At 38.1% G+C, this 24,592-nt stretch overlaps 1 protein-coding gene and 1 long non-coding RNA gene across 3 annotated transcripts; both read right to left on the reverse strand.

Annotated features, from left to right (window-relative positions):
• Positions 1-1,966: 1,966 nt before the first annotated feature.
• LOC149951512 (uncharacterized) lies at positions 1,967-3,994 on the reverse strand. The gene is made up of 4 exons (XR_016480054.1): positions 3,917-3,994; positions 3,018-3,177; positions 2,168-2,354; positions 1,967-2,089 (listed from the first exon to the last, which is right to left on the reverse strand). It is a non-coding gene; the product is annotated as an uncharacterized LOC149951512 (long non-coding RNA).
• Positions 3,995-22,104: 18,110 nt separating this feature from the next.
• LOC149951513 (uncharacterized) lies at positions 22,105-24,533 on the reverse strand. 2 transcript variants are annotated; one of them, XM_090170043.1, is made up of 4 exons: positions 24,031-24,533; positions 23,889-23,943; positions 22,545-23,813; positions 22,108-22,451 (listed from the first exon to the last, which is right to left on the reverse strand). In XM_090170043.1, exons 1-4 carry the CDS (start codon positions 24,088-24,090, stop codon positions 22,393-22,395), a joined length of 1,443 nt encoding a protein of 480 aa, XP_090026169.1. In that variant the 5' UTR covers positions 24,091-24,533; the 3' UTR covers positions 22,108-22,392. The 2 variants fall into 2 exon arrangements, with proteins under 2 accessions (XP_090026168.1, XP_090026169.1); XM_090170042.1 differs by having other exon boundaries at positions 22,105-23,813.
• Positions 24,534-24,592: the final 59 nt, after the last annotated feature.

A 24,592-nucleotide genomic window follows, 5' to 3' on the forward strand; every position in this document is an offset into this window, starting at 1 on the left:
TGTTAAGTTTCATCAAAATTGGTGATGGTGCCGTGGGTTTCCAAAATACGGGACATTTCACGTGGAATTACCTTAATAGGTAGTTGTTTTTAAAGGAAATTTTAACGAGAACAGGCTACGAACGGTCATTGAATTATGAATAAAGTAAAACAATGGTAAAAGGATCGTTAATTTTAACGGCAGAATCGAAGGCATATTTTAAAATTAACGGTCCTTTTACTATTGTTTTACTTTATTCATGGTTTTAAACGGAACTTTTAAAGGGCATCAACACCGATGTCGTAACTTACGGACTTTGCACGCAAACTCGCGATGACAAAACAAACGTGATAATTTAGATTGAAAAATCAGTAGTTTTCTGTCCCGTCGTTAGTCAATTATTACAATTTTTTTAACTGAAGAAGTGGATATTGTTGTGGTTGGTCCAACCCTACGCGTTAAACTAACTATATAAATAAAACTACCACTCTTGTATAGTAACTTGTTTTTAAAAATATTTATGTATTGAAAACATTTCAAAATTTAAACACTACTAGTTTCATGATGATGTTACCGAATAGTAATAAAACTAGAAGTGTTTAAATTTTAAAATGATTTAAATAAATAAATATTTTTAAAAACAAGTTAATTTGCAAGAGTGGTAGTTATATTGATATATATAACTTGAAGAAGTGGATGTTATTATAAATGAAGTTTAAAGTAAGTATATTCTATGACTTTTATTTAATGAAACTAACGCCATTTACCCTTGCTTAAAAACTGGTAGTGGAAATGTTTATTAATCAAACGTTAATTATCATTTTGATTAAAATAATTAATTTTTTACTGTTTTTTTTAAGTTTATTGTCCATTTTTTAAGTCAGAAAATATATTTAAACTAACTCTAATCCAATAATACTTTAGAGCGATACCTGTCTTTGGTATTGCTAATAGGTAACCGTGATTTCGAGTCTAGTATGCAGGGATGAGAATGACACTGAAATAATTCCGAAAATGTTCGTGTGTCGCCTAGTGATTTCATAATTGTAATTTTCTTATGATACAATACAATAAAGGTAACTAAAATTTGGTATTTGTAAGTTTCTGATGATAGAGTACAATACTGGTAATTAAGTTTTGATATTTGTAAGTTTCTTATGCTACAATACAATAAAGCTAACTTAGATTTTGTATTTTAAGTTTCTGATGATAGAGTACAATAAAGGTACTAAGATTTTGTATTTTAAGTTTCTGATGATAGAGTACAATAAAGGTACTAAGATTTGTTATTTGTAAGTTTCTTATGATACAATACAATAAAGGTAATTAAGATTTGGTATATGAAAGATTCTTATGATACAGTAAAATGAAGCTAACTAAGATTTGGTATTTGTAAGTTTCTGATGATAGAGTACAATAAAGGTGACTAAGATTTTTTATTGGCAAGTTTCTTATGATACAGTACAATAAAGTTAACTAAAATTTGGTATTTGTCAGTTTCTTATGATATAGTAGAATAAAAGTAACTAAGATTTGGTATTTGTAAGTTTCTTATGATACAGTAAAATAATGGTAACTAAGATTTGTTATTTGTAAGTTTCTTATGATACAGTAAAATGAAGCTAACTAAGATTTGGTATTTGTAAGTTTCTGATGATAGAGTACAATAAAGGTAACTAAGATTTGGTATTTGTAAGATTCTTATGATACAATACAATAAAGGTAATTAAGATTTGGTGTATGAAAGATTCTTATGATACAGTAAAATAATGGTAACTAAGTTTTGGTATTTGTAAGTTTCTTATGATACAATAAAATAAAGGTAATTAGGATTTGGTAAATGTACGGTTCTTAATTATGATACAATAAAATAAAGGTATTTAAGATTTGTTATTTGCAAGTTTCTTATGATACGGTACAATAAAGATAACTAAGATTTGGTATTTGTAAGTTTTTATTTACAGTATAATAGAAACAGTTTTGGTGTAGTTTAACAAATTGTTATTTTGTCATAAATTTAACAAAGGAAAAGAAATTTTCTCTTAGTTATTGCGGTGAAAATGAAAATACTTTTTGAAACAAATTCTTTGTGACTTCAGAAACATTTCAGCTGCGAAGGAAAAATAATATAAATTTCAAACGCTTTTTAGTAGTGCGCTTACGTATTGTGATTGGAAGGTAGACTTACCAGAACGTTTCGAGTCACTTCACTGCGCTCCCAACCAGCGGGCTTCGACCAAAAACAGTCATGGTTTACCACCAACCTCCATGGCCGAGTCCACCGCCATAACCAAGACCACCTCCATAGCCGAGACCACTGCCGTATCCGTGTCCGATGGAGAGAACTGGCTTAGCGACAGTGATGGAAGAGATGACTGTGGAGAAAAAGGATCATGGGTTAGAGCTTTTAATATTCATCGATGTAAAAGTACCAAGGTTAGAGTCCTATTCATTAATCAGTGTAAAGCTTTGAGCTTTTTACATTAATATATGCAAAATGGGTTATAGTTCTTTGCATTAACCGATGTAAATTAAATAGTAAATAAAGAATAATCAGCTAGGCTAGTACCCAACGCACCAAATGATGCAAAATGACTTAAAACCATTTACATTAATGAATGTAAATGGACCATGGACTGAGACACTTTATATTAATCGATGCAAAATGGGCTAAAGTCTTTTACATTTATCTATGTAAAGGTACCATGGACTGAGAGCCTTTATATTAATCGATGCAAAATGGGCTAAAGTCTTTTATATTTATCTATGTAAAGGTACCATGGACTGAGAGCCTTTACATTAATCGATGCAAAATGGGCTAAAGTCTTTTACATTTATCTATGTAAAGGTACCATGGACTGAGAGCCTTTATATTAATCGATGCAAAATGGGCTAAAGTCTTTTATATTTATCTATGTAAAGGTACCATGGGCTGAGAGCCTTTACATTAATCGATGCAAAATACGTTAAAGCCGTTCACATTTTTCGATGTACAACTACCATGGGTTAAAAACTTTTACGTAAATCGATGTACAAACCTGGAGCGTGGGAAATGCCGATTCCACCCAAACCGTATCCACCATGTCCCAAACCGATACCGTATCCACCTCCGTATCCACCTCCGTATCCTCCTCCGTATCCTCCCAAGACGCCGCCCATGGAAAGAGCGACGCAGGCGGAGAGAGCAGCGAGAATCAACTGTGTTCGAGAAAGACAATATTAATACAAGAAAGCTCATCTCGAAGTTGTCCATTTGCTTTCTGGGAAGCTCAACCACACAATCCCTAATCTAAGAGGCTTGGACATTGTAAATACGCCACATCAAATATTTAATGCAGTGCCATCTACGACCATTGTCCGAAAAACAGATTAAATATTTGAAGAGAAGTCAGAAAGGGAAATTGTACACTAAGTCACTGCACACGGGTAAACTGTCTCGCTTAAATTTTGTATCTACTATATAATTTTGGAATAATTTATAGTTAAATTGATATCGAGATTCAATTGTCTTAAGACGAATTAAAGAATTTTCCGTTTTAAAAGTTGATTTTTAAAGGTATATTTTGATGAATAAAATACTGTAAAGAACTTCTACCGGAGCTGAACGAGTGGGGTATAAAGTTACTAAAAACCTACGCTAATTTTCCAAACCGATAAATGGCAAGCTCCGCGTAATCTGGCTAAGTTGGTCACTTACCAATTCGAAATATCAATCGAATTGATAAACAAGTACTTTGATATCAAGATATCCAATTAGCTAGGTTTGCTAGGTTTCCAAAAGCGCTTGAAATACCGAACAAAACTAAGCTTCTGTCGATGAGTTTGCGTGGCTTGTTGAAAATTCCCACAGACGAAGTTCGGACAACCACGCAAGCCCGGATTCGGTCAGTTTTCAAGCGCCTTTTCTAATCAAGCGATAATACGTCCAAAGACTTACCATAGCCTTCATTGTGAAATAGATTTAGTTAAATCGGCGAACCAACGCAAGAATACAAAATGCTCGATTGAATCGATAGTAGAGCGAATGATACTTTTCTCAATCCCAGCGTCGCCTTTATATACTGGTCGGGCCCACCATCAGAAAGTGCTGCCGGAAACGTTGAACGAGTTTTTTGGCCACCAAGTTCACACGATTCACTTTCGTCAGGTGCCCTCCGGAAATCAGCCACCAACCAATCTCGTGACTCGTGTCGGTGGGCTTGGTCATTTCGTCCCGAACATTCGAATAAAAACAAAATACTTGAAACAGAAAACCCCCCAAAAAAGTGACTATCATTATGATTTTCCTCTCGTATAACGGAAACACGACCCTAAGGCGGTTTGCGGACTATCCATGTCGACTTTGATTTATTCCTTCACGGCTGCGAGTTAGGAACCCGCGCTCTATACTGATTTCCCCACTTTCCGCCGAGCATAATCTCGGTTAGGTAACTCCTCCCATCTAACGTTCGGGTCATTTTTTTCTCCGACATTTCGCTTTCTCAAAAACCAGAGAACTAGATTAATTTCATTCTTAAATTTTTATAGCTTTTATTTATTCTTAAAAGCTGCCAGCGGATTTATTATTTTTTCGTAGATTTTACTTATTTTTAATTGAAAATTTTGGGTTATATTTTCTTCACGAATTCGCAATATACTCCAGTTGAATTTCAAATAGTACGTGTGGGTAACTTATGGGTTGTCAAGTATATTTTTATTAAATATATGTTTGGTATGTAAAGTAGGTTTTGAAGTTATAAATTGTAATATATGATTTTTATAGGGAAAACTATTTTTTTATTAAAATTTTTCTATAAATTATTAAAAGTAAAATTATTTTATAAAAATCCATTGAATTTTAATAAATTGTAAGATTTATTTTACCATGAAATTAACAAAATTAACTATAAATAACTAATTCTATATCAATATTAAAAATAAGTCATTATATTGAAAGATTACAAATAAGTCATTATATTCAAAGATTACAAATAAGTCATTATATTCAAAGATTACAAATAACTATTTCTTTATAAAGATTAAAAATAACTAATTATTTTTAAAGATTAAAAATAACTAATTATTTTTAAAGATTAAAAATAACTAATTATTTTTAAAGATTACAAATAACTATTTCTTTATAAAGATTAAAAATAACTAATTCTTTTTAAAGATTAAAAATAACTAATTCTTTATAAAGATTAAAAATAACTAATTATTTTTAAAGATTAAAAATAACTAATTCTTTATAAAGATTAAAAATAACAAATTCTTTAAAAGATTAAAAATAACTAATTCTTTATAAAGATTAAAAATAATTAATTCTTCATAACGATTAAAAATAACTCATTCTTTATAAAGATTAAAAATAATTAATTCTTCATAAAGATTAAAAATAACTAATTCTTTATAATGATTAAAAATAACTAATTCTTTATAAAGATTAAAAATTCTTTATAAAGATAATTACTGAATTATTTCATTTTACAGATAACAATATTAATAAAACATTTTATTTCGTAAAAATATTTAGTTTATTCTCAATATCCGTATAATATTTTGAAATTTAATCGATCCTGGAACAATAAACTTAGTTTTATAAAACCCATTACTAGATTTTTCGCATAAGAAAACAAATTATAATTTAATTTAATATATTTATAAAATTATTCACATTCAGTGCAATTTTTCCCCGGCTATTGTATACTTTGTGTCGTTTGAGAAAACTAAAATTTTAATTAAATTTAATTATGACTTGAAAATTTGGTTCGATTAGAATAAGCGTTCGTCCAATAAAAGAACCATTTTGTGTAATTAAAGTAGGAAAATCCAATTCGTAACGAAACAGAATCAATGGAAAAAATATGAGGTCACGGCACGTGATGCTAGTCGGACTAGAATTAAATATTTTGGAAAGCTGTATTTAAAAGATTTGTTTACCGACGTTTACGATAAGGTTTTTTTGCTACAAGGGAGAGCTTTTTCACTAAAGGAAGTACTACTAATTAATGTTTTCGTACGACAAGCGAGACTTGTATTCGTATAATATATATTCTAGTTAGAAAGTATAACATCTTATCTTTTAATGTTTATGATCGCATTCTTTTGATTTTGGGTAAATTCCGCTGTGGCTTCAGGCAAATTAAGTTTATGGCCTTTCGTATATTGTAAATTTTCATATTTGACTTCTCACGATTTTTAGACATAGTTTTTGATGAAATAGGATCATAAACTTCCTGGTCGGCGAGCTTAGGAGGACCCTTAAATTTCTTAAGGTCTATAGTTAATTTCTTCCAATTTCTCGATGAATCGTGCGGGAATATGTTTCGCAAAATTGAAATACAAATTTGACATAAATTCATTTTTCAACACAGGCTTTTCAGATATATTTTTCTATTATTTTTTTATTCTAAATTAATTTATTGGTGTTAAATAAGTTAACTTTTTAATTACGTTCAGTAATATCGTACGTTTAGGATTTCTAAACAACATATTTACATGTTTTTCAATACTGGGAAATCTAAATAATATTTTGCCCTCGTCCAATAAATTATTTATTTTTAATAATAAAAATTTTTAATTGATTGTTTGGTTACGGATTTGTTATGAAATTTTTAATATGTTTTTCAATACCGGAAAATGTTCATAATATTTCACGAAACCAAAATTTTTTTTTCATAATTAATAATTTTACCTGTTTTAACTCATGTTTGGTCATATCGTCAGTTTAGGTTTTGTAATAATAGTAATAATATTCCCTTCCCCAGAAATTACATATTTCCCATACTCTTATTAAATGGATCTTAGGGCGTTATTGATGTTAAATAATTAAAATATTTAATCGTTTTAAATTACGTTTGGTAATATCGCCCGTTTGAATATTTTACGTGTTTTTCAATACGGCGAAAATTAATTATTTCCCATGCATACGCTGATTAAGTGGGTTTTAGGCAGGGCGTTGTTCGCGTAAATTTGTTTACATTATTGTTCGAAGTTCTCAGTTGCTTCCGTCCCGGCGAAGTGATACGATTTGAAAATCTGAGACGGCGTTATCCGTGACAACAATGGTCATTAACCGAGTGAACTGGGTTCCGCGGCATTTTATTGTACTTGAGATTGCTTTTGGGATTAATCAAAACGTTGACCTTTTTTTGTGTCTAGGCGTTTTGAAAAAATCGAATTCCGCTTTAGAGGGCTGCAAGAGGGGTAATTAAAACTTAAATTTGCACGGGTTAAGAAAGTGTTTATTACACGATTTTAATTTCACAAGCGCAGTCTGTAGGCGTATTTGGAATCCACTATGGATCAAGAAAGTCTTAGAGCGACTCAATAACTTTAAATTGTGGGAGTCCCTTAAAATGTAAAGGTCAAGAAGTTGAGATTACTTCTGAATTACGATAAATCCACATCTTTAGTTCTTTAGTTCTTTATTAGCTTAACAAAAGGTCAGAGACCCATCACGTCAAGACAGTGAGAAATGAGATATGTACAGTCAATAAGCAAAAACAATATACAGACAACGAAAAAGGGTAATACAATTGTAAAATAAAATAGCTTGAGAGATTATGGACACTCAGTCATAGAGTTCGAGATAGTTCGCCCACTCCTTCCGGAATAGAGTTTACACGGGAATGCCCTTAAGATGGTCTGGCAAGGAATTCCAGTCCCGAATGGACGAGGGAAGGAATGAGTGCTTGAGGCACGCAATACGGAATCCCGGAGGCACCACAGACACCGTGCGGACACCGCGGGGTTTACGAAACCACTGAGAGGCCACCGCGGAAAGAGGCGCCAGGGCACCTCCATGGCGGTGAACGACAGAGTTTACCAGAACTAGGCGCCTAAAACGGCGGCGCGAAGCGAGCGTGTTCCATTTGAAATTAGTTAGAACGTTTGTCATACAAGTGACCCACGAAAAGCCAACGCTCGCCGCGAAACGAAGAGCACGACGCTGGATAGACTCAATAGAATGGATCCCGCTTGCCGAGTTGGGGGCCCAGACCGCCGAGCAGTACTCCAGGATAGGAAGGACATAAGTTTTTACACGCAGGGTCTTAGTGGCAAAAGCGCAATGGGCCAGATGGCGCTTAACGAAGCCCAGGGCGCGAGCGGCTTGGGAGGTGACCCGTGCAACGTGGGTAGCCCACTCCAGGGTGTCGGTGATGGTGACACCCAAATATTTCTGAGAAGTGACAACCTTGAGCGCGACACCATCGATGCGATAGACGGGCACCACGGGTGGTTGACCGGAGCGACGAAGGCAGAGCATGGCGCATTTTGCAGTGTTCAGAGGGAGCTTCCATTGTTTGCTCCATGTAGTGATGGCGTCGAGATCCCCTTGCAGGAGTTGATAGTCATGGGACGAAAAGATTGCCCGGGATAGGGCCACATCGTCAGCGAAAATGTAGAGGGTTGAGACAACATTATCCCCAATGTCGTTGATGTAAATTATGAAGAGGAGCGGTCCAAGGACCGATCCCTGAGGGACCCCGGAGGAAGCAGGGAGCCAAGCAGAAGCAGCTCCAGGGAGAACTACGCGGAACTTTCGGTCACTAAGATAGGCCGACAGCCAGTTGAGAGTTTTGCCACGGACCCCATAAGAGTGCAGCTTGGCTTTCAGAAGTTCATTCGGAACCGAGTCGAAAGCTTTCCGGAAGTCGAGGAATATAACGTCAACCCGACCCGCTGCCTCCAGACCGGCGGTCCAGTCCTCAAGGCAACAGAGAAGCTGAGTCTCAGTGCTAAAACTACTGCGGAAACCATGCTGATACGGCATGAGAACATCGTGAGTAGTAAGATGTGTAGTAATCTGGGAGGCATTAACGTGCTCGTCCAGCTTGAGGACCTGGGAGAGAAGGGTTATCGGGCGATACTCAGACGGGTCAGAGGGATCACCTCCCTTCGGAACCGGGGTAACGTTAGCTGTGCTCCAGTCGGAGGGGAAGGCTCCAGCATCATACGACTGTTGGAAGAGGGCAGCCAGGGGAGCAGCAAGAGCGTCCGCACAGTTTCGCAACAGGATAGAGGGAATCCCGTCAGGGCCGGGGGCCTTGAAGGGCTTGACTGATTTAAGCAGCTTCAGAATACCCTGCCTTGAGAAATAGATGGGATCCATGGTCGGGGCCCTCCGGGGTAGAAGGGGGACCGAGTCAAGGGTATAAACGGGAAACGTTTTCCTGAAAGAAGCAGCAAGCAGGTTTGCCTTGTCGGTGGCAGAGGTGTATATGTCCGAGCCCATCTTGAGGTCCGGGACCGGAGATGACTTTGACTTTCGCGAGACGAGTTGAAAAAACCGCTTCCGGTTTGATTTCAGGTCCGAGGCAACCAGGTCGAGATGGTGCGTGCGCGCAGCCCGAAGAGCAAACTTCACGATGGCGCGATGTTGCGAAAAATGTCGGCGATTGGCATCACTAGGGTGATGCTTGGTGCGATTGTAGCGTCATTTGGTCTTGCGGATCAGCCGGCGAAGCGATGGCCCAACCCAGGGAAGGTTCTGGCGAGAAGAAATGCGCTTGACGGGCACGTATGCCTTCGTGGCATCTTCAATGGCCGATCGTATAGTGATCCAAGCTTCGTGAACCGACGATGGGAGGTGAATAGTAGAGAGACAAGCGGATATACTCGAGAAGTCAGCGTGTTTATAGTCCATGACCGAGCGGGGGGGCACCCGGGCTGGAGGCTTAACCCCCCGGATAGGGCAGAAGAGAAAGTCATGATCGCTGATTCCAGGAAGGTGAGTGACTTCACCCACCAGGGTTGGGTTGGATACGAGAAGGAGGTCAAGGATGTTCCCACCATTGGCGTTGTCACGGGTGGACTCCGTCACACACTGCGACAGATTGGAGGACAGCAGGGTGTGAAGGAAAGATGTAAGCGACGGCCAGTCGATTTTGGGAAAGTTAAAGTCGCCAACGAGAACGAGGTCAGACTCCGCAGTGGAGAGACTGGCGATAAGTTTGTTGAGGCGCTTATAGTACGCTGGTTTAGCCGATGGCGTGCGGAGGCAGGAAGAGCCAATGGTGATCCTAGCAGCGATGGCCTCGACCTCAGTGCGAAGGTCCAGAGGGAAAGAGCGGAGTCTACTGTCGATGGCTAAACATACCCCTCCACCGTTCCTGTTCCTGTCCTTCCTATAGACGTTGAAGGTTGACCCAAAGAGCTCAAGGGAAGAGAGCGAGGAGTCCAAGTGCGTCTTAGTAAGAGCAATTATGGAAGGCTGGAGAGTGTCAGTGAAGGCCCGGAGGGCGAGGTGCTTGTTTGTGATGGAGCACAGATTCGTGTACAGCAGGGAGATCCCCGCAGTGCCGAGTCACACCTGCGAGCCTTGCTGTTGGATGGACTGCTTGGACTGCTCAACAGCCGGAGGCCTAGACAGGGCGACATTGATGCCTTTGGCCCAGTTTTCAGGAAGAAGCGCCTGGCGGACTTCTTGCGCCGGAAGTTCAATTGTGAAGGGGCTGGATGACTGTTGCGGACCATTAACTACCGCAGAGACAGAGAGCGGATGTAGGCCAAGTTTGTGCAAGTGATCCTCGACCTGGGAGGCCTTGGCAGCTACGTGAGCCTTCGAGACGATAAGTGATTTTGTGAGTTTGGCGGCGAGATGGGACCAAGCTGGGTCATCGTTTGTGCCCCAACTAGCTACTGGACGGTTGGCCTTGTCTTTGACACTGGGCGAGACATCGATTCCAGTAGGCCAGTGGATCTTTTCTAGGATAGTGCCCTCGTCCTTCGGGTTGACCTCGAGGAACGCGGTTTGGAAATCGTGCTTCCGTAGGGTAAGTATTCGGACGCCGGATGGAGTGACGCCCAGACTCTGGACGTAGGAGTCCAGGACAGAATTGGTATCAGCTGGGTGAAGGCGAGAGATGTATATCTTCTTAGTGGCTTCAGCGGCAAGGAGGCCGCCTGCCAGCTCTCCTGTTGCCTGACCAGTGACGACACTGCCACGGGGTTTAGTAATTTTACGGCGGCGCTTGGGGGCCCTGTCACCGGGCTTGGCTTCCTTAACTTGTACATGGGACTCCTTTCGAGGACGCGATTGAGGAGGGTGACGAACATGAGAGGGCTGCTCCCGAGAATGCCCCGGCGTCAGTGTTTAAATAAAAATACTGAATATTTCAAATTTCTAGTTCAGCAAATCCAGAAAGCGTAAATTGAAATGAGTCGAACTTTGAATAATGAAGATGAAATTGGTACGAGTTTACAAGGTGAGACATTACCGTAAAACAGGACACACGACAAGAGCACTTTTGTGTTTAGACAATTCTCACAGCTAGACATAAGGCATGTTTTAGTATTGTTCAAACACGATTTTATTTTCGTCGTGTACCACGGATTACCAAGTTAATTTTCTTTTCTGGATATTTTTGGTACAATTCGGTAACGTGCTTATTGAAAAACTTAAATAAAACATTCATGTTTAGATAGGGAGCTCTAAAATATTTTATTATGCACAGAGTAGATGATTTCGTAACTGTTTAGAAATTAAAAATTTAGATTGTTTATTGTTTGACTGATATCAAAGTGTAGTATCTTCACATAAATTCTTTTTAGAATTTAATTATTTAAAATTAGCTTAAACTTGCGTAAAATAATATATGTTAGAATGAAATCCTAATGAAATGCTCTGGTTTACAATTAAAAGTTTAATGATTAAAATCGACCCAAGTTTTCGTATTCTTCATGGTACCATTGTTAAGAGTGAAACTCGATTTACAGCTATACAGAGTTTAAATACAATTAAGAAAATGATCATGACGGTTTAACAAATTTAATCATAATCTTCTTAATATTCTTGGATTTTAATAATAATAATTTTATTCGATTGTCTTAGATCAAATTGTAGCACTTTTGCATAGATTTTTTAAATTTAATAATAAACAGTTTCGTAAAATTACTGAGATCAAAGTGTAGTATAATTATAAAGGTTTCTTTTAATCAAGGAATACGTCTGCGCGTGTTGCCATACAAGAATGACTGAGAAATAAACATAATAATAATAATAATAATAATAATAATAATAATAATAATAATAATAATAATAATAATAATAATAATAATAATAATAATAATAATAATAGTCAGCTGGCTAATACCCAAGGCACCACCCTAGGCCTCGTGCAGGAATCAAACCTACAACCTTTTGTGTACCGCCTCAACGCCACTACCATTGGACTAGCGAGGCCATGAGTAATCTGGCTTCGGACATCCAATTTATGAATCGGTCTCACCAACTCACACTCTACAACTCCTTAAAAATTCTACATAACCTTTTGAAACATATATTTATATATATATATATATATATAAGTTGATAAGTATGCCAGTTTTTTTTCCTATTTTCCTACGATGAATGAAAAGAGCGCCAGAGCGCTTCAAAGTGTGGCCTACTAGCCAATGGAAATAGACTGCAGCAAGCGCAAAACCAAGCAGCAGGGAAACGCGAACATTAAGGATTGGGTTCGTGTGATAGATAAAAAAGGACTTTGTAAGCAAATCGAGGTAACCAACGTAAAAAAGTAAACTTAAACAGCATTTAAAGTCCCTGCAGCTTGGTTTTGCTGATTTCCTATAAAGAGTTTTTTGAAACTTAATAATAAGCTTCTTCGTCGTTTGACAATGATCAAAGTGTAGTATATATTCACCTAAAATAATGGATGATTTGTTAAAAAAAATTTCATAATAAACTTTGTCGTTTGACAATGATCAAAGTGTAGTATATATTCACCTAAAATAATGGATGATTTGTTAAAAAAAAATTCATAATAAACTTTGTCGTGTGACAAAGATCAAAGTGTAGTATATATTCACCTAAAATAATGGATGATTTGTTAAAAAAAAATTTCATAATAAACTTTGTCGTTTGACAATGATCAAAGTGTAGTATATATTCACATAAAATAATGGATGATTTGTTAAAAAAATTTCATAATAAACTTTGTCGTGTGACAAAGATCAAAGTGTAGTATATATTCACCTAAAATAATGGATGATTTGTTAAAAAAATTTCATAATAAACTTTGTCGTGTGACAAAGATCAAAGTGTAGTATCTATTTGCTTAAAATAATGGATAATTGTTTAAAAAAATTAGGTTTAATACTAACCTTCTTCGTTGTTTCACTATGATCAAAGAATAGTATCTATTTGCTTAAAAAATAGATGATTTGGTTTTAAAAAAATAAATTAATAATTAGCTTTTTCGTAGTTTCACTATGATCAAAGTGAAGCATCTATTCGCACCAACAAAATAGATAATTTAGTTTAAAAATTATATTTATTAATAAGCTTTTTCGTCGTTTGACAAAGATTAAAGTGTAAAAATCTTTTAACATAAAAAATAGATGATTTGGATTTGAAAAAAAAAGAAAAAAGTTGCTTCATCGTTTGAAAAAGATCAAAGTGTAGTATCTATTCGCATAGTAAATAGATGGATTGGTTAAAAAATAAATATCTAAATCAGCTTCTTTGTCGTTTGACAAAAGTAATCGCATCAACAAAATATATTAGATAATTTGGTTAAAAGAATTAAATTAAAAAATTAGATTCTTCATCGATTGACTATGATCAAAATGTAGTATCTTTTCACATTGGCATTCTAAAATATCGTCACATTTATCATTAAAATAGAATGGATCTATACCTACTCGTTCAACCCGATGCCGTATTTTCAGCTAAATTCTAGCATTTATTACTAACCGAAAACCACGGTTCATTAACTTCGGTCTTTAATATATTCAATCCAATCAAGCCTCCGGGAATACGGATACTGTTTTAATAGTTCCCTCGCCATTTTTTATCTGATAATCATTAGAAATCACGATTATGAAAAAAAAGGCGTTTGGAAAAGTCTTAATTAAAATATACCTGTTGGGTCACCTTTTCGTGATACGCGTACAGACAAGAATACCAAATTATTTTTTCACCTGTCTAGCGGATTTCCCCCTTTTTTCACTAGTCATATTTTTCCAGTCATTCCAATATTTACATCTACCGGTATAAAGACTTAAATCTCCAGGAAACCGTAGTTTAATAATGTTTAGTTAATCGCTTTAGGAACCTTAAAATGCCCGTTACTTTTGGTGTGTCGTCCGGTTTAATCTGGACCATTTTTGTAAACCAGCCAGTGGCGTGAACGAGGGTGATCCATCAGGTTTGGACACCCAACAGCTGATACGCTTGACTGGGCACCGATTTGACACTTTGATCTGATTATGTATGCCAAAAAAAATTTCGTGTTGATTATTTTAAATAAAACAAATATGATCTCCTCGAAAGGTTAATAATTGAAGTTATATAATTCCCTGCATATACTGAGTATAGTACCACCAGATGTCTATAAAACACCCTTTACGAGAGTAGTATATATATACATCTAAGTGATTAAAGGGAGTATAACCCCCCTTGTTTGGTAGGGTGCGCTTAGACTACACCGACTAGCTTCTACAAGCCTTCCTACTACTTCCTTGCCCCCCGCTAGGAAGGCTTGTGGAAGCTACTCGGTGTAGTCTAAGCGCACCCTACCTAACAAGAGGGGTTATACTCCCTTTAAGGTGAAACATGTACATTCGCAGGCTCGAGGCAGTTTCCAATTTGCGACCTGTATTACTCCGCGCGATAATGTAAAATGTAAAAATTAGAATTCGTAGAGATATATATTTTAAAAATAAAATTTGCTAGTTGTACTATTTTTAGAAATTCGTAAGTTCGAAACGCAATGAGATCTAACCGAATTGATCCAACAAAAGGTCGGTTAAAATTTCAATTTCGCCAATTCGACTAAAATAAGCGAGTTTCAATAATATCTGACACACGCGCAGTTGGACTAACAAGCAGACGAGGATGGTACTTTGACGTCACACCTCAGCGTGACCTCGGTGACCTAAATAATAAAAAACAATCAGCAAGGCACCACCTTAGGCCTAAGTCATCATGCGCCTTTGAAAGCCATTAATTAAGGTGGCCAGGTTACAATGAGTAGGTAGGTGGTCGCCAGCCCTTCATTCCAGCTCCCTACACTAACTATTACCGTCAACCTCAACAAGTTATTACGGAAGGGTAAACCGAAGAGCTCGAGGGAAAACCCCTTAAACCAGTGGGGAGAGAACTTGCAAAACGCAGAAGGAGTTATTGTGCCACAAGTTGGGATCGAATCCGGCTCCTCTTGCTGCGAGGCGAAAGTGCAACTTCTCTCGCAAGACTTATGTGATACACTTATGGTTTTACATAAAAGCGAGGGTAGATATAGATAAATATTTGGTAATTTAATGAGCTTTCGTTTAGAGAGAGTTAATAAGGCACTCCTTTTATTAGCGATAAACAGATGCTTTACAAATGGTCACAACCCGATCAAGATAAATAAATAGTTCTACGTGCTGAAACCATTTTACTAATTACTAAAGCTAATTAACTGACAAGTGAAAGTGACTTCTATACCTTTATAATCTTACAGTGACAGTACTAGGTGTTAGTGGGTTTGAGATCACCTTTGTGTTTACCTAAAAATGTATCCTCCCTCTCTTATGAAGAGTACTTTCCTGTACGTCATATCGTCGTCTGCTCCGTCGTCTTATCTCCCACTCCCCAAGTGCTGTAAGGAAAGAAGAAAATTCCCGAGGACTTTATTCCGGAAAATTTTCCGTATTTTTCCGAAGAAAATAAAAAAGGTTTTCATGCCATGATTAGTCTAATATTGTTCACCAATTTCAATTTCGTGGTATTTTCGCCTTTTTTTATCGCATCCAAAAGTAAAACTAAACCTCTAGACTAGTCTAAAATTAAAACCCTTAAAAAGTAAAATGTGTTTCAATTTTTTAATTTTCCGATTTGCGTAAAATTTTCCGCATTTGATTTTTCCGGAAAACTAACAACTCTAAATTTATTCGTATAACTTTTATTAACTTGACATCATAAATCACGTATATTCAGCGAAAGTTAAAATAATAAACCAAATTCATGTAAATTGTTAAAATAGGCATTATACAGGGTGGTTTTTTTGATCGAAAAAGTGATTTTTTTCAAAAAATATGTTTTCTAGAAAGTTGAAATGTGTTCTGTACATTATACGTGAAGGGGGAAACTTTCTACCAAAATTGCATTTAATTCGAAAAATATTTTCACGTTTTTTGAAAATTTAAGTTTTAATCGCTAGGTGCTATAAGAAAATTGTTCATGAGAAAGTTGTAGAGCGTCACCGAAAACGTACAAATAGCGTTGGCGCGAAAAAATAGACGTCTTTTTCACTGACAAAATATGACTTGAAAAAGTGACAAGTTGGGCAAGCTAAAATAACTTTTTTTGAATTCCATTGGGAGAGTAGTGTAACTTTATGAAAGTCAGAAATTTGTTAATCTGGTGTTTAATGCAATAAACACCACTGAAAAATCGAGGAGACAATGGCGAAGAAATTAAATTAATTAATTAATTAAATTATTAATGGCGATTTAAATTACGTAAGATCTGGCGACCTTGCGGGCCAATGTGCCGAACCGTTTCACCCTATTCATCGTTTTGAAATACAGTATTTCACATTTCGGGGGTCATGAGGCGTGGCACTCTTTTTACCTCTCCGAGGGGACAAAGTCCCCTAGGAGGGGTTATACAACGACCGTGTCTGTCTGTGGGTGGGTCTGTGGGTGGGTCTGTGGGTGGGTCTGTCTGTCTGTCAGGCCTGCGAACGCGTTCGCATTTTCGGTGCAAAGTGTAATCACTGCGTACGCAGTTTCTCAAAGGGTTGGCAAAACCACCGTGTGACGGTGAGCGTTAACGGATGCATTTGCGGTTTGGTTTGGATGGTGTTTTTTCGCTCACCGTCGTGACGGTTTCGTGTATTACGTTTTTGTAATGTTTATGCGTAGGTTGTGAGTGTTGAATTTGTTGTGTTTGTGTTCTGATGGTTGTGCATGTTGAGTCTGTTGTGTTTATATGGGCGTTTTCTCTCCAACTTTTTCTTAATGACTTTGGGACGGACCGAGTGCTGAGTGTAATGCTACCTCCCAACGTCCAATGGCAGGGTTTCCACCAGTTGTACACGGTATTCGTCTTAGTATCAATTTGCGATCGCATCGGGCGGGATTTGAACCCGAGACCTCCTGATTGACAGGCGGACGTTCTACCACAGAACCACCGACACTTGTTACGCCTTATTGAAAATTAGACCTTCAGCTTTATCGGAAGCGTATTTAATAGAGTACGAAATTTTGGTTTAATTGAAATAGAATTGAAATTGAAATTATTGCATCGAAGAAATTCTAATTTAGCGTTTCTCTATTGATTAAAAGCAAATGCGCCACCCAGGTTTCGAACCCAGACCATTCGGCTTGGCAGTCGAGCGCTCTACCACAGAACCACCGATAGCTGCTTAGATTCACTGAAATTAAGACAGGCATCGTAAGCATAATAGGTAATAAAGTCTTTTTTTATTAATTAATTTATGAAGGCCTAATCTGGTATTTTTTAAAGGTTAAATCTTGTTTTAGCGCAGTCAGCCGAGATTAGAGGTTTAAAGGGTAGACCCTGTGGGTGGTCCACTTTCTTAACGACCTATATATAGTTCTGTTAATTCAAAGGAGATAATTTAACGTTAATTGCTTTAAGAGCTGGCGGTTAGTCAAGTGGCTCTCTGTGCTTTGTTGATGGTAAGGTTTTTGCTTCTTGTAAATACATTTGGTGTGGATATTTGGATATCTACGATTTCTAACGCAGTCAATGATTTCTTGGGTGTGCGAGTCATTATATGATATTGGAAATTGGACGGCATTGGTCTTTTTCATGTGGTATGTGTCACAACGTCAACAGGAAGTGAACGAGTCGTCCACTACCAGATATCTACGGTATCTTCATCAAGGGCGAGTGTTGAAATAAAATGAGCGTTAAAGATGCGGCAAGTATTTCGTAAGCGAGTAATTCCAAAAAGCCTCTGTAGATATTTCTTTCATTAAAATTTGCTTCGTATTATATTTAACTGATAAACTTGTTCTGTAAAAGGGTTTAATTCAATTGTGCATTGTTATAGTACGTCTAACTTACTGTTGTAACTACTTAACTTATGATATTCTGAATAAATTAAAATTGGTCGTTTCGTCTCAATTATTTTAATTATAATTAAAATTTTATACCGGGCGGGATAGAAATGGGTTAATATTTTTAACAAATAACTCTAAATTGCGGAGATATATCTTTTAGGGTTATCTCGAGAAATTAATACCACTAGGGACAATTCTTCCGAGGAGAGGTATATTTTGGCTTGCCAACTTGTTGAAACCACAATCAGGCTCATTTAGCTATTGGCTTTTCCTATTAGTTTTTTTAATCTAATAGGCCTGTGTTTGCATCTAGTCGTATTCGAAACCTATTTTAACCCTGATAGGCGAGAAGATAAATAGACCACAGGTTTAAAGGTCAGTAAAAACCTTAAATTTATTTAGTATTTAAATAACTGTAATACAAACTGTGTAACATTATTGTCGTAATCAATCTTAACAATCATGCCTCAATATTCCAGAGCTTATCGTAGGGAACTAGTGGCCATTTACTACGCGAATGGTGGAAGAAATCTACGACGAGTGAGTGAGATCTTTGAGCAACGACATCCAGATAGAAGACCATCCATAACTACTGGCGAGCTGTAAATGACTTTCACCAGTATAGTAACGTGGGCCTGGTCAGCGGGATTTGGACTTTGAAAACCCCATTTTAGCCTATTTTGCCGCATACCCACGTACGTAGTAGTTGTGCCGCGGCGAGTAAGGATTTGATTTGCAGTAAAACTCGCATTTGGGAAATTTTACATAGACATAGTACCATCCTTACAGAGCAACGCTTCACCACGGTTTACGACAACGGCTGGATTTTTGCAACTGGCTGCTAAATTCCGTGCACGACGACCCACAATTCCTCCGCAACATGCTATTCTCGGATGAATCCTCGTTTGCAAGAGACGGCCCTTACAATCACCAAAATAATCATGTTTGGGAAGACACAAATCCACACTGGGGATATGAACACCGTCACCAATTTCAATTTGGGCGCTTGAATGTTTGGATTGGTCTTGTTGGAAACTGGTTAATTGGTCCAGTATTCTTACCACAAAATTTAAATGGCCATATTTCTTGAGAAATGAGCTAGAACAACAACTTGACGAACTGCTGTTGGCGCAACGAGCAAGACTGTGGTTTCAGCAAGACTGTGCCCCACCTCATTGCCACAGAGCCGTGAGATATTACCTAAACAACGAATTTCCACAACGATGGATAGTGAGAAACGGTCCCGTACACTGGCCAGCAAGGTCCCCGATCTGACTCCGTTGGATTTCTTTCTTTGGGGCTTCGTCAAGGACAAGGTGTACGCCACTCCGGTTGAGACCCTTGAAGAGCTGCGTCAACGAATTGTAAGCGCTTGCCGGGAAGTAGCCCCGGAAATGATTCAAGCTGCCTTCGACAATATGATTGTTCGCGCCCAAGCCTGCATCGCAGCCGAAGGTGGTATTTTCGAAACGTACTTATGTTTTTTGTTTATAAGTAGATAAATAAAATATCTCTTCGTTTTTTCAAAAAATTCGCATTTTTCATCCTACTAAATTAAATCGTATAATACCTTCTTCACCATTGTCTCCTCGATTTTTAAGCGGTGTTTATTGCATTAAACACCAGATTAACAAATTTCTGACTTTCATAAAGTTACATTACCCCTGAAATGTGAAATACTGTATTTCAAAACGATGAATAGGGTGAAATGGTTCGGCACATTGGCCAGCAAGGTCGCCAGATCTTACGTAATTTAAATCGCCATTAATAGTTTACTTAATTAATTTAATTTCTTCGCCACTGTTTCCTCGGTTTTTCAGCTGTGTCTATTGCATTAAACTCCAGATTAACAAATTTCTGACTTTCATAAAGTTACATTACTCTCCCAATGGAATTCAAAAAAAGTTATTTTAGCTTGCCCAACTTGTCACTTTTTCAAGTCGTATTTTGTCAGCGAAAAAGACGTCTATTTTTTCGCGCCTATGCTAATTGTACGTTTTCGGTGACCCTCTACAATTTTCTCATTGACAATTTTCCTATAGCACCTAGCGGTTAAAATTTAAATTTTCAAAAAACGTGAAAATATTTTTCGATTTAGATGCAATTTTGGTAGAAAGTCCTCGGCACGTATAATGTACAGTACAAATTTCAACTTTCTAGAAAACATGGTTTTTGAAAAAAAAAATCACTTTTTCGAGCAAAAAGAAAAACGCCCTGTTTAGTATTAGAACCATAGAATAAACACAGTTTAATATCAGAAATTGCAATAAATATACTTATGAATTGAAACAGTTTTTAAGGCTTCGTAATTATTTTGTGGTTATGTCTAATTTTTAGCAAAATTATTACTTTGTTTTCTTTGCTTTCAAAGTCTTTTATTTCTTAGAATTCGTGGCTCGTTGATCAATCAAGCAATAACTTCATTACAAGTGCAAATACGTTACAAATGATGTGAAAAAGTGAGTGGATCTGGCCAATCAGGGGTTGAACGCATTGCTTGAAAAAAAAATTCGCAGTTTTCGGGAAATTTCATATTGTTGACGCCATCTGGTGCAACTTACGATATTTAAAAAGACCTCTAATGGCGCTACCCCTGTGAAAGTATCAAATACGTATCAGTCTACTGAATTTAAATGAAAGAAATTCAGAAAAATTTATATTTTTCGAGGTTTTTGGGTAATTTCATATTGTTGACGCCATCTGGTGAAACTCCCGATTTTTAAAATCTGACCACTAATGGCGTTACCCCTGTGAAAGCATCTAATCCTATATCAAATACGTATCAGTCTACTGAATTTAAATGAAACAAAAACAGAAAAAATTATATTTTTCGAGGTTCTTGCGTAGTTTCATATTGTTAACGCCATCTCGTGATATTTAAAAATCGACCTCTAATGGCGTTACTCCTTAGAATGGGTCTTTTCCTTTGTCAAACGTGTTACGGTCTGTTGAATTTCTAAAAGGCCGGTTTCGTTTGATGTGACACTTTTCACAGAAGTAGAACCCCCGGGACAAAAGGACATTTCTTATTTAATGTTCTAATTACGCCATTGGGGTCTCTACCGTCGCTTTCGGTGGATTTAAATGATAATTTCGCCGTATACGTTTAATGACTTTTTCCTCATTGATGCTCTTCGGGCGTATTTTGGACGCCCATAAGTGTGTGTGCAGGGGCCGATTATACTTGTTTTTCTCGATTTATTCTTTTTAACGGGCATTAGCCGGCTTGAAAACGGTTTCTCGTTACGGAGAATCCGACCCTGAAGCTATTTTCGCTTTTCATATTTTGTAGTTCTCTTATACGATTTGGTGTTCCGTGAGATACATGGCAATTTCACTCTCACTTCTACCCAAATATAATGAATGCTTAGTTTTGAACCCTTTGGAAATTTTTAAAGGAAACTAAACTATTAAAATAAAATAAAAACAACCACTTTTGCATAGTAAATTTAATTAAGGACTACTATGCAAAAGTGGTTGTTTTTGTTTTATTTTAATATCTTAATGCATAGCGTTAGTCAAACCTCACCAAGAAACTAAACTAAACAAATTAATTTTATTTATATTTTATAATTGTCAGGACCATGTTGATATTTTTTCGGTCCTTGGGAAACTATGTAGTCCCTTTGTACGACCCTGTATGACTTTATTTTGACACAATCTTGAAATGAACATTTTTCTTTCTACCACTTATAACGTTTTTTAATTATAATTATAATTTTACTGTTTCTATAAACGTTAAAATTATTTCAAAGGAGTCAGAAAACTCACGAGTATGGCGCACTTGGTAAAATCCCAAATAAAATATCTGCTAAAAATCTAAAATTTTGCTTTTATATAGAAAACCCCTGAAAGAAATCTCCATATTTTCCAAACTTATTGATTGCCTTTTTAGTGTTTATTTTTATTTGTTTGTCGTAAATTGATTTAAATGTGATTTTATCAAATAGCTAAATAGTATTTTGGCCCAAGTTAAAATTGTTCCCTTAAATCTAAAGTGAATCCCAAATTAAATGTAGGTTTAAATCAAAAGTTTATGTTTAAAATTGTTATACAAATTTATTGATACAAAAAATATGATCATTATTTACACATTACAATTGGCACGTGCGTTCACATGTTATATATAACACGAAAATATAAACAAACTACCTCTAAACGAGGTTTATGTAATAAACAATCAACTAGACCACGTTTCGAAGAATGCAAACGCGTTAATCGAAATTTCTTCTAAAACAAAATCTACAATGATGTCTATGTACAAGGAAATTTTCTAGTGAGAGGAAAAGTGTTCTTTTGGGGAAAAAATTAGGAATTCAATTGTAAACCCTACTATTTACACGACGTTTCTAGCGAGTGAGAAATTGAAAGTTCGCTTGGGGCGATGGAGGACTTGCGAAAGGTCGCTGATTACCATCCTTTGGAGCCTGATGGACCAGCACCGAAGCCCACACCCAAGATTTGAATGCCTAAGGGAAGAGAATATGTTTTGTGACCACTTCCATGACCACCGTGACCGGAGTTTATTTTAATGCTAGCTTGGGGGAACCCAATTCCAATACCTCCGCTGCGTTTGATTCCTCCTAAGCCGCCTCCTCCGATGCTTTTGCCACCTCCAAGTCCAATACCTCCGTGGCCGAGACCACCGCCTAAGCCTCCTAAGCCTCCGTGTCCGAGGCCACCAGCGGTAGAAACAACGGTGATTTTTCCATTGTAGCCTCCTCCGTAGCCACCGCCAAGACCACCTCCGTAGCCACCGCCAAGACCACCTCCTAAGCCCTTTCCGCCAGCGGACAAGATAGCGCCTCCTCCGATACTTTTTCCTCCTCCAAGACCACCTCCGTAACCACCTCCGAGACCTCCGTGTCCACCATCAAGGACGAGTGCGGATCCACCTCCGAGACCTTTTCCTCCTCCGAGACCACCTCCGTAACCGCCTCCGAGACCGCCGTGTCCACCATCAAGGACTAGTGCGGATCCACCTCCGAGACCCTTTCCTCCTCCGAGACCACCTCCGTAACCACCTCCGAGACCTCCATGTCCTCCGCTTAGGACGATTGCGGATCCACCTCCGAGACCCTTTCCTCCTCCAAGAGAAAGACCACCGCCGAGACCACCATGTCCGCCATCAAGGACGAGAGCCGATCCCCCTCCTCCGATACTCTTTCCGCCTCCAAGTCCACCGTAACCGCCGCCAAGACCGATTCCACCGCCAAGACCACCTCCCAGACCACCTCCCAGACCAATTCCTCCTCCTAAACCACCGCCGAATCCGCCCTCTCTGATGATGATTGGTTGGTATACTGGGACGGGTACCCTAACAGTTCTGGTCACTGGTACTGGGATGCGCTTGGTAATATGAACTGGGTATGGTCGTGGGATGTGTACGGGGACAGGTTTTGGGACAGCGACTGGAATACGACGTTCTACGGCAACTGGTACTGGTACTGGTACGGTTTGTACTTGCACGGATGAGATTCCGACAACTTCGCCACCGCCGCCCAAGCCACCTCCTAATCCTAAACCACCTCCTAAGCCGCCACCGAGTCCTCCTCCGAGTCCGCCACCATGACCACCTCCGAGTCCTCCGAGGACGATTCCACCACCGTGACCACCGCCGTGTCCACCTCCGAGGACGAGTCCACCACCGTGACCACCTCCGAGTCCTCCGAGGGCTAATCCACCACCGTGTCCACCTCCGAGGACGATTCCACCTCCGTGACCACCTCCGAGTCCGCCGAGGGATATTCCTCCACCGTGTCCTCCTCCTAATCCACCGAGTCCTAATCCGTGTCCTCCACTCAGGATTTGGACGCCACCTCCGTAGCCACCTGAAATACCGTGTCCACCATATAGATCAAGACCGTGACCACCCCCAAAATAACTGCCCAAACCTAAACCATTACCTCCCGATTTATAAGTCGCCGACACCGCCGTGGCCAAAGCCAAGATTGACAAAACCTGCAAAGAATCGGACACGAAGAAGCGAATTAAGGCACGGTTTATCCAATTTTACCAAGACAGGAGTCTGTCGTAAGATCGTCTTACCGTTATCCTCATTGCGTTCTTCACTGGAGCTAACCTTGCGAGAGAATGATACTCCACCATGGTCCGACCTTAGCTTTTATACCCTAAACCCGTTAGCTATTTTTACATTTGAAAAAAGACTTTTTTCTCTCTTACCAGGAGAGAGACGCTTCTGGATGGTAATCCATTTTGAGGCTGGGATGTGTGGCAAAAAAGTTTCCTTTTAATCTTCCCTAGAAGTGTTTTCCACTCTGGAAAGATCAGTTCCTCGATACGTGGGGGGTTAGACGTTTGACACCTGTTACGTTACCGCCTTTAGTCTTAGTGGATCACCCCCATTCTGTTTTTACTTCCTTCTAATTACTACCCTGCCAAGAAACACTGACTTCGTCTTAGTCCGGAGTAGTTGGCAGCCAATGTGGGCGTTTACCGTTGTACCCTCCCTTTCAAAGCAAAAATAAAATAAAACTTCTGCCCCAAATTTAGCCCGATTACTCGGATGAATTTCGGGGGATTTTTTACTTTCGATACACCTCACGTTTATCTGGTCTTTTAGGAAGGGAATTTTTATACTCTGCTTTCG

The sequence above is a fragment of the Leiobunum rupestre genome, chromosome 3 (assembly GCF_980474605.1).
Source record: "Leiobunum rupestre chromosome 3, qqLeiRupe1.1.hap1, whole genome shotgun sequence".
Lineage (NCBI taxonomy): Eukaryota > Metazoa > Arthropoda > Arachnida > Opiliones > Sclerosomatidae > Leiobunum > Leiobunum rupestre.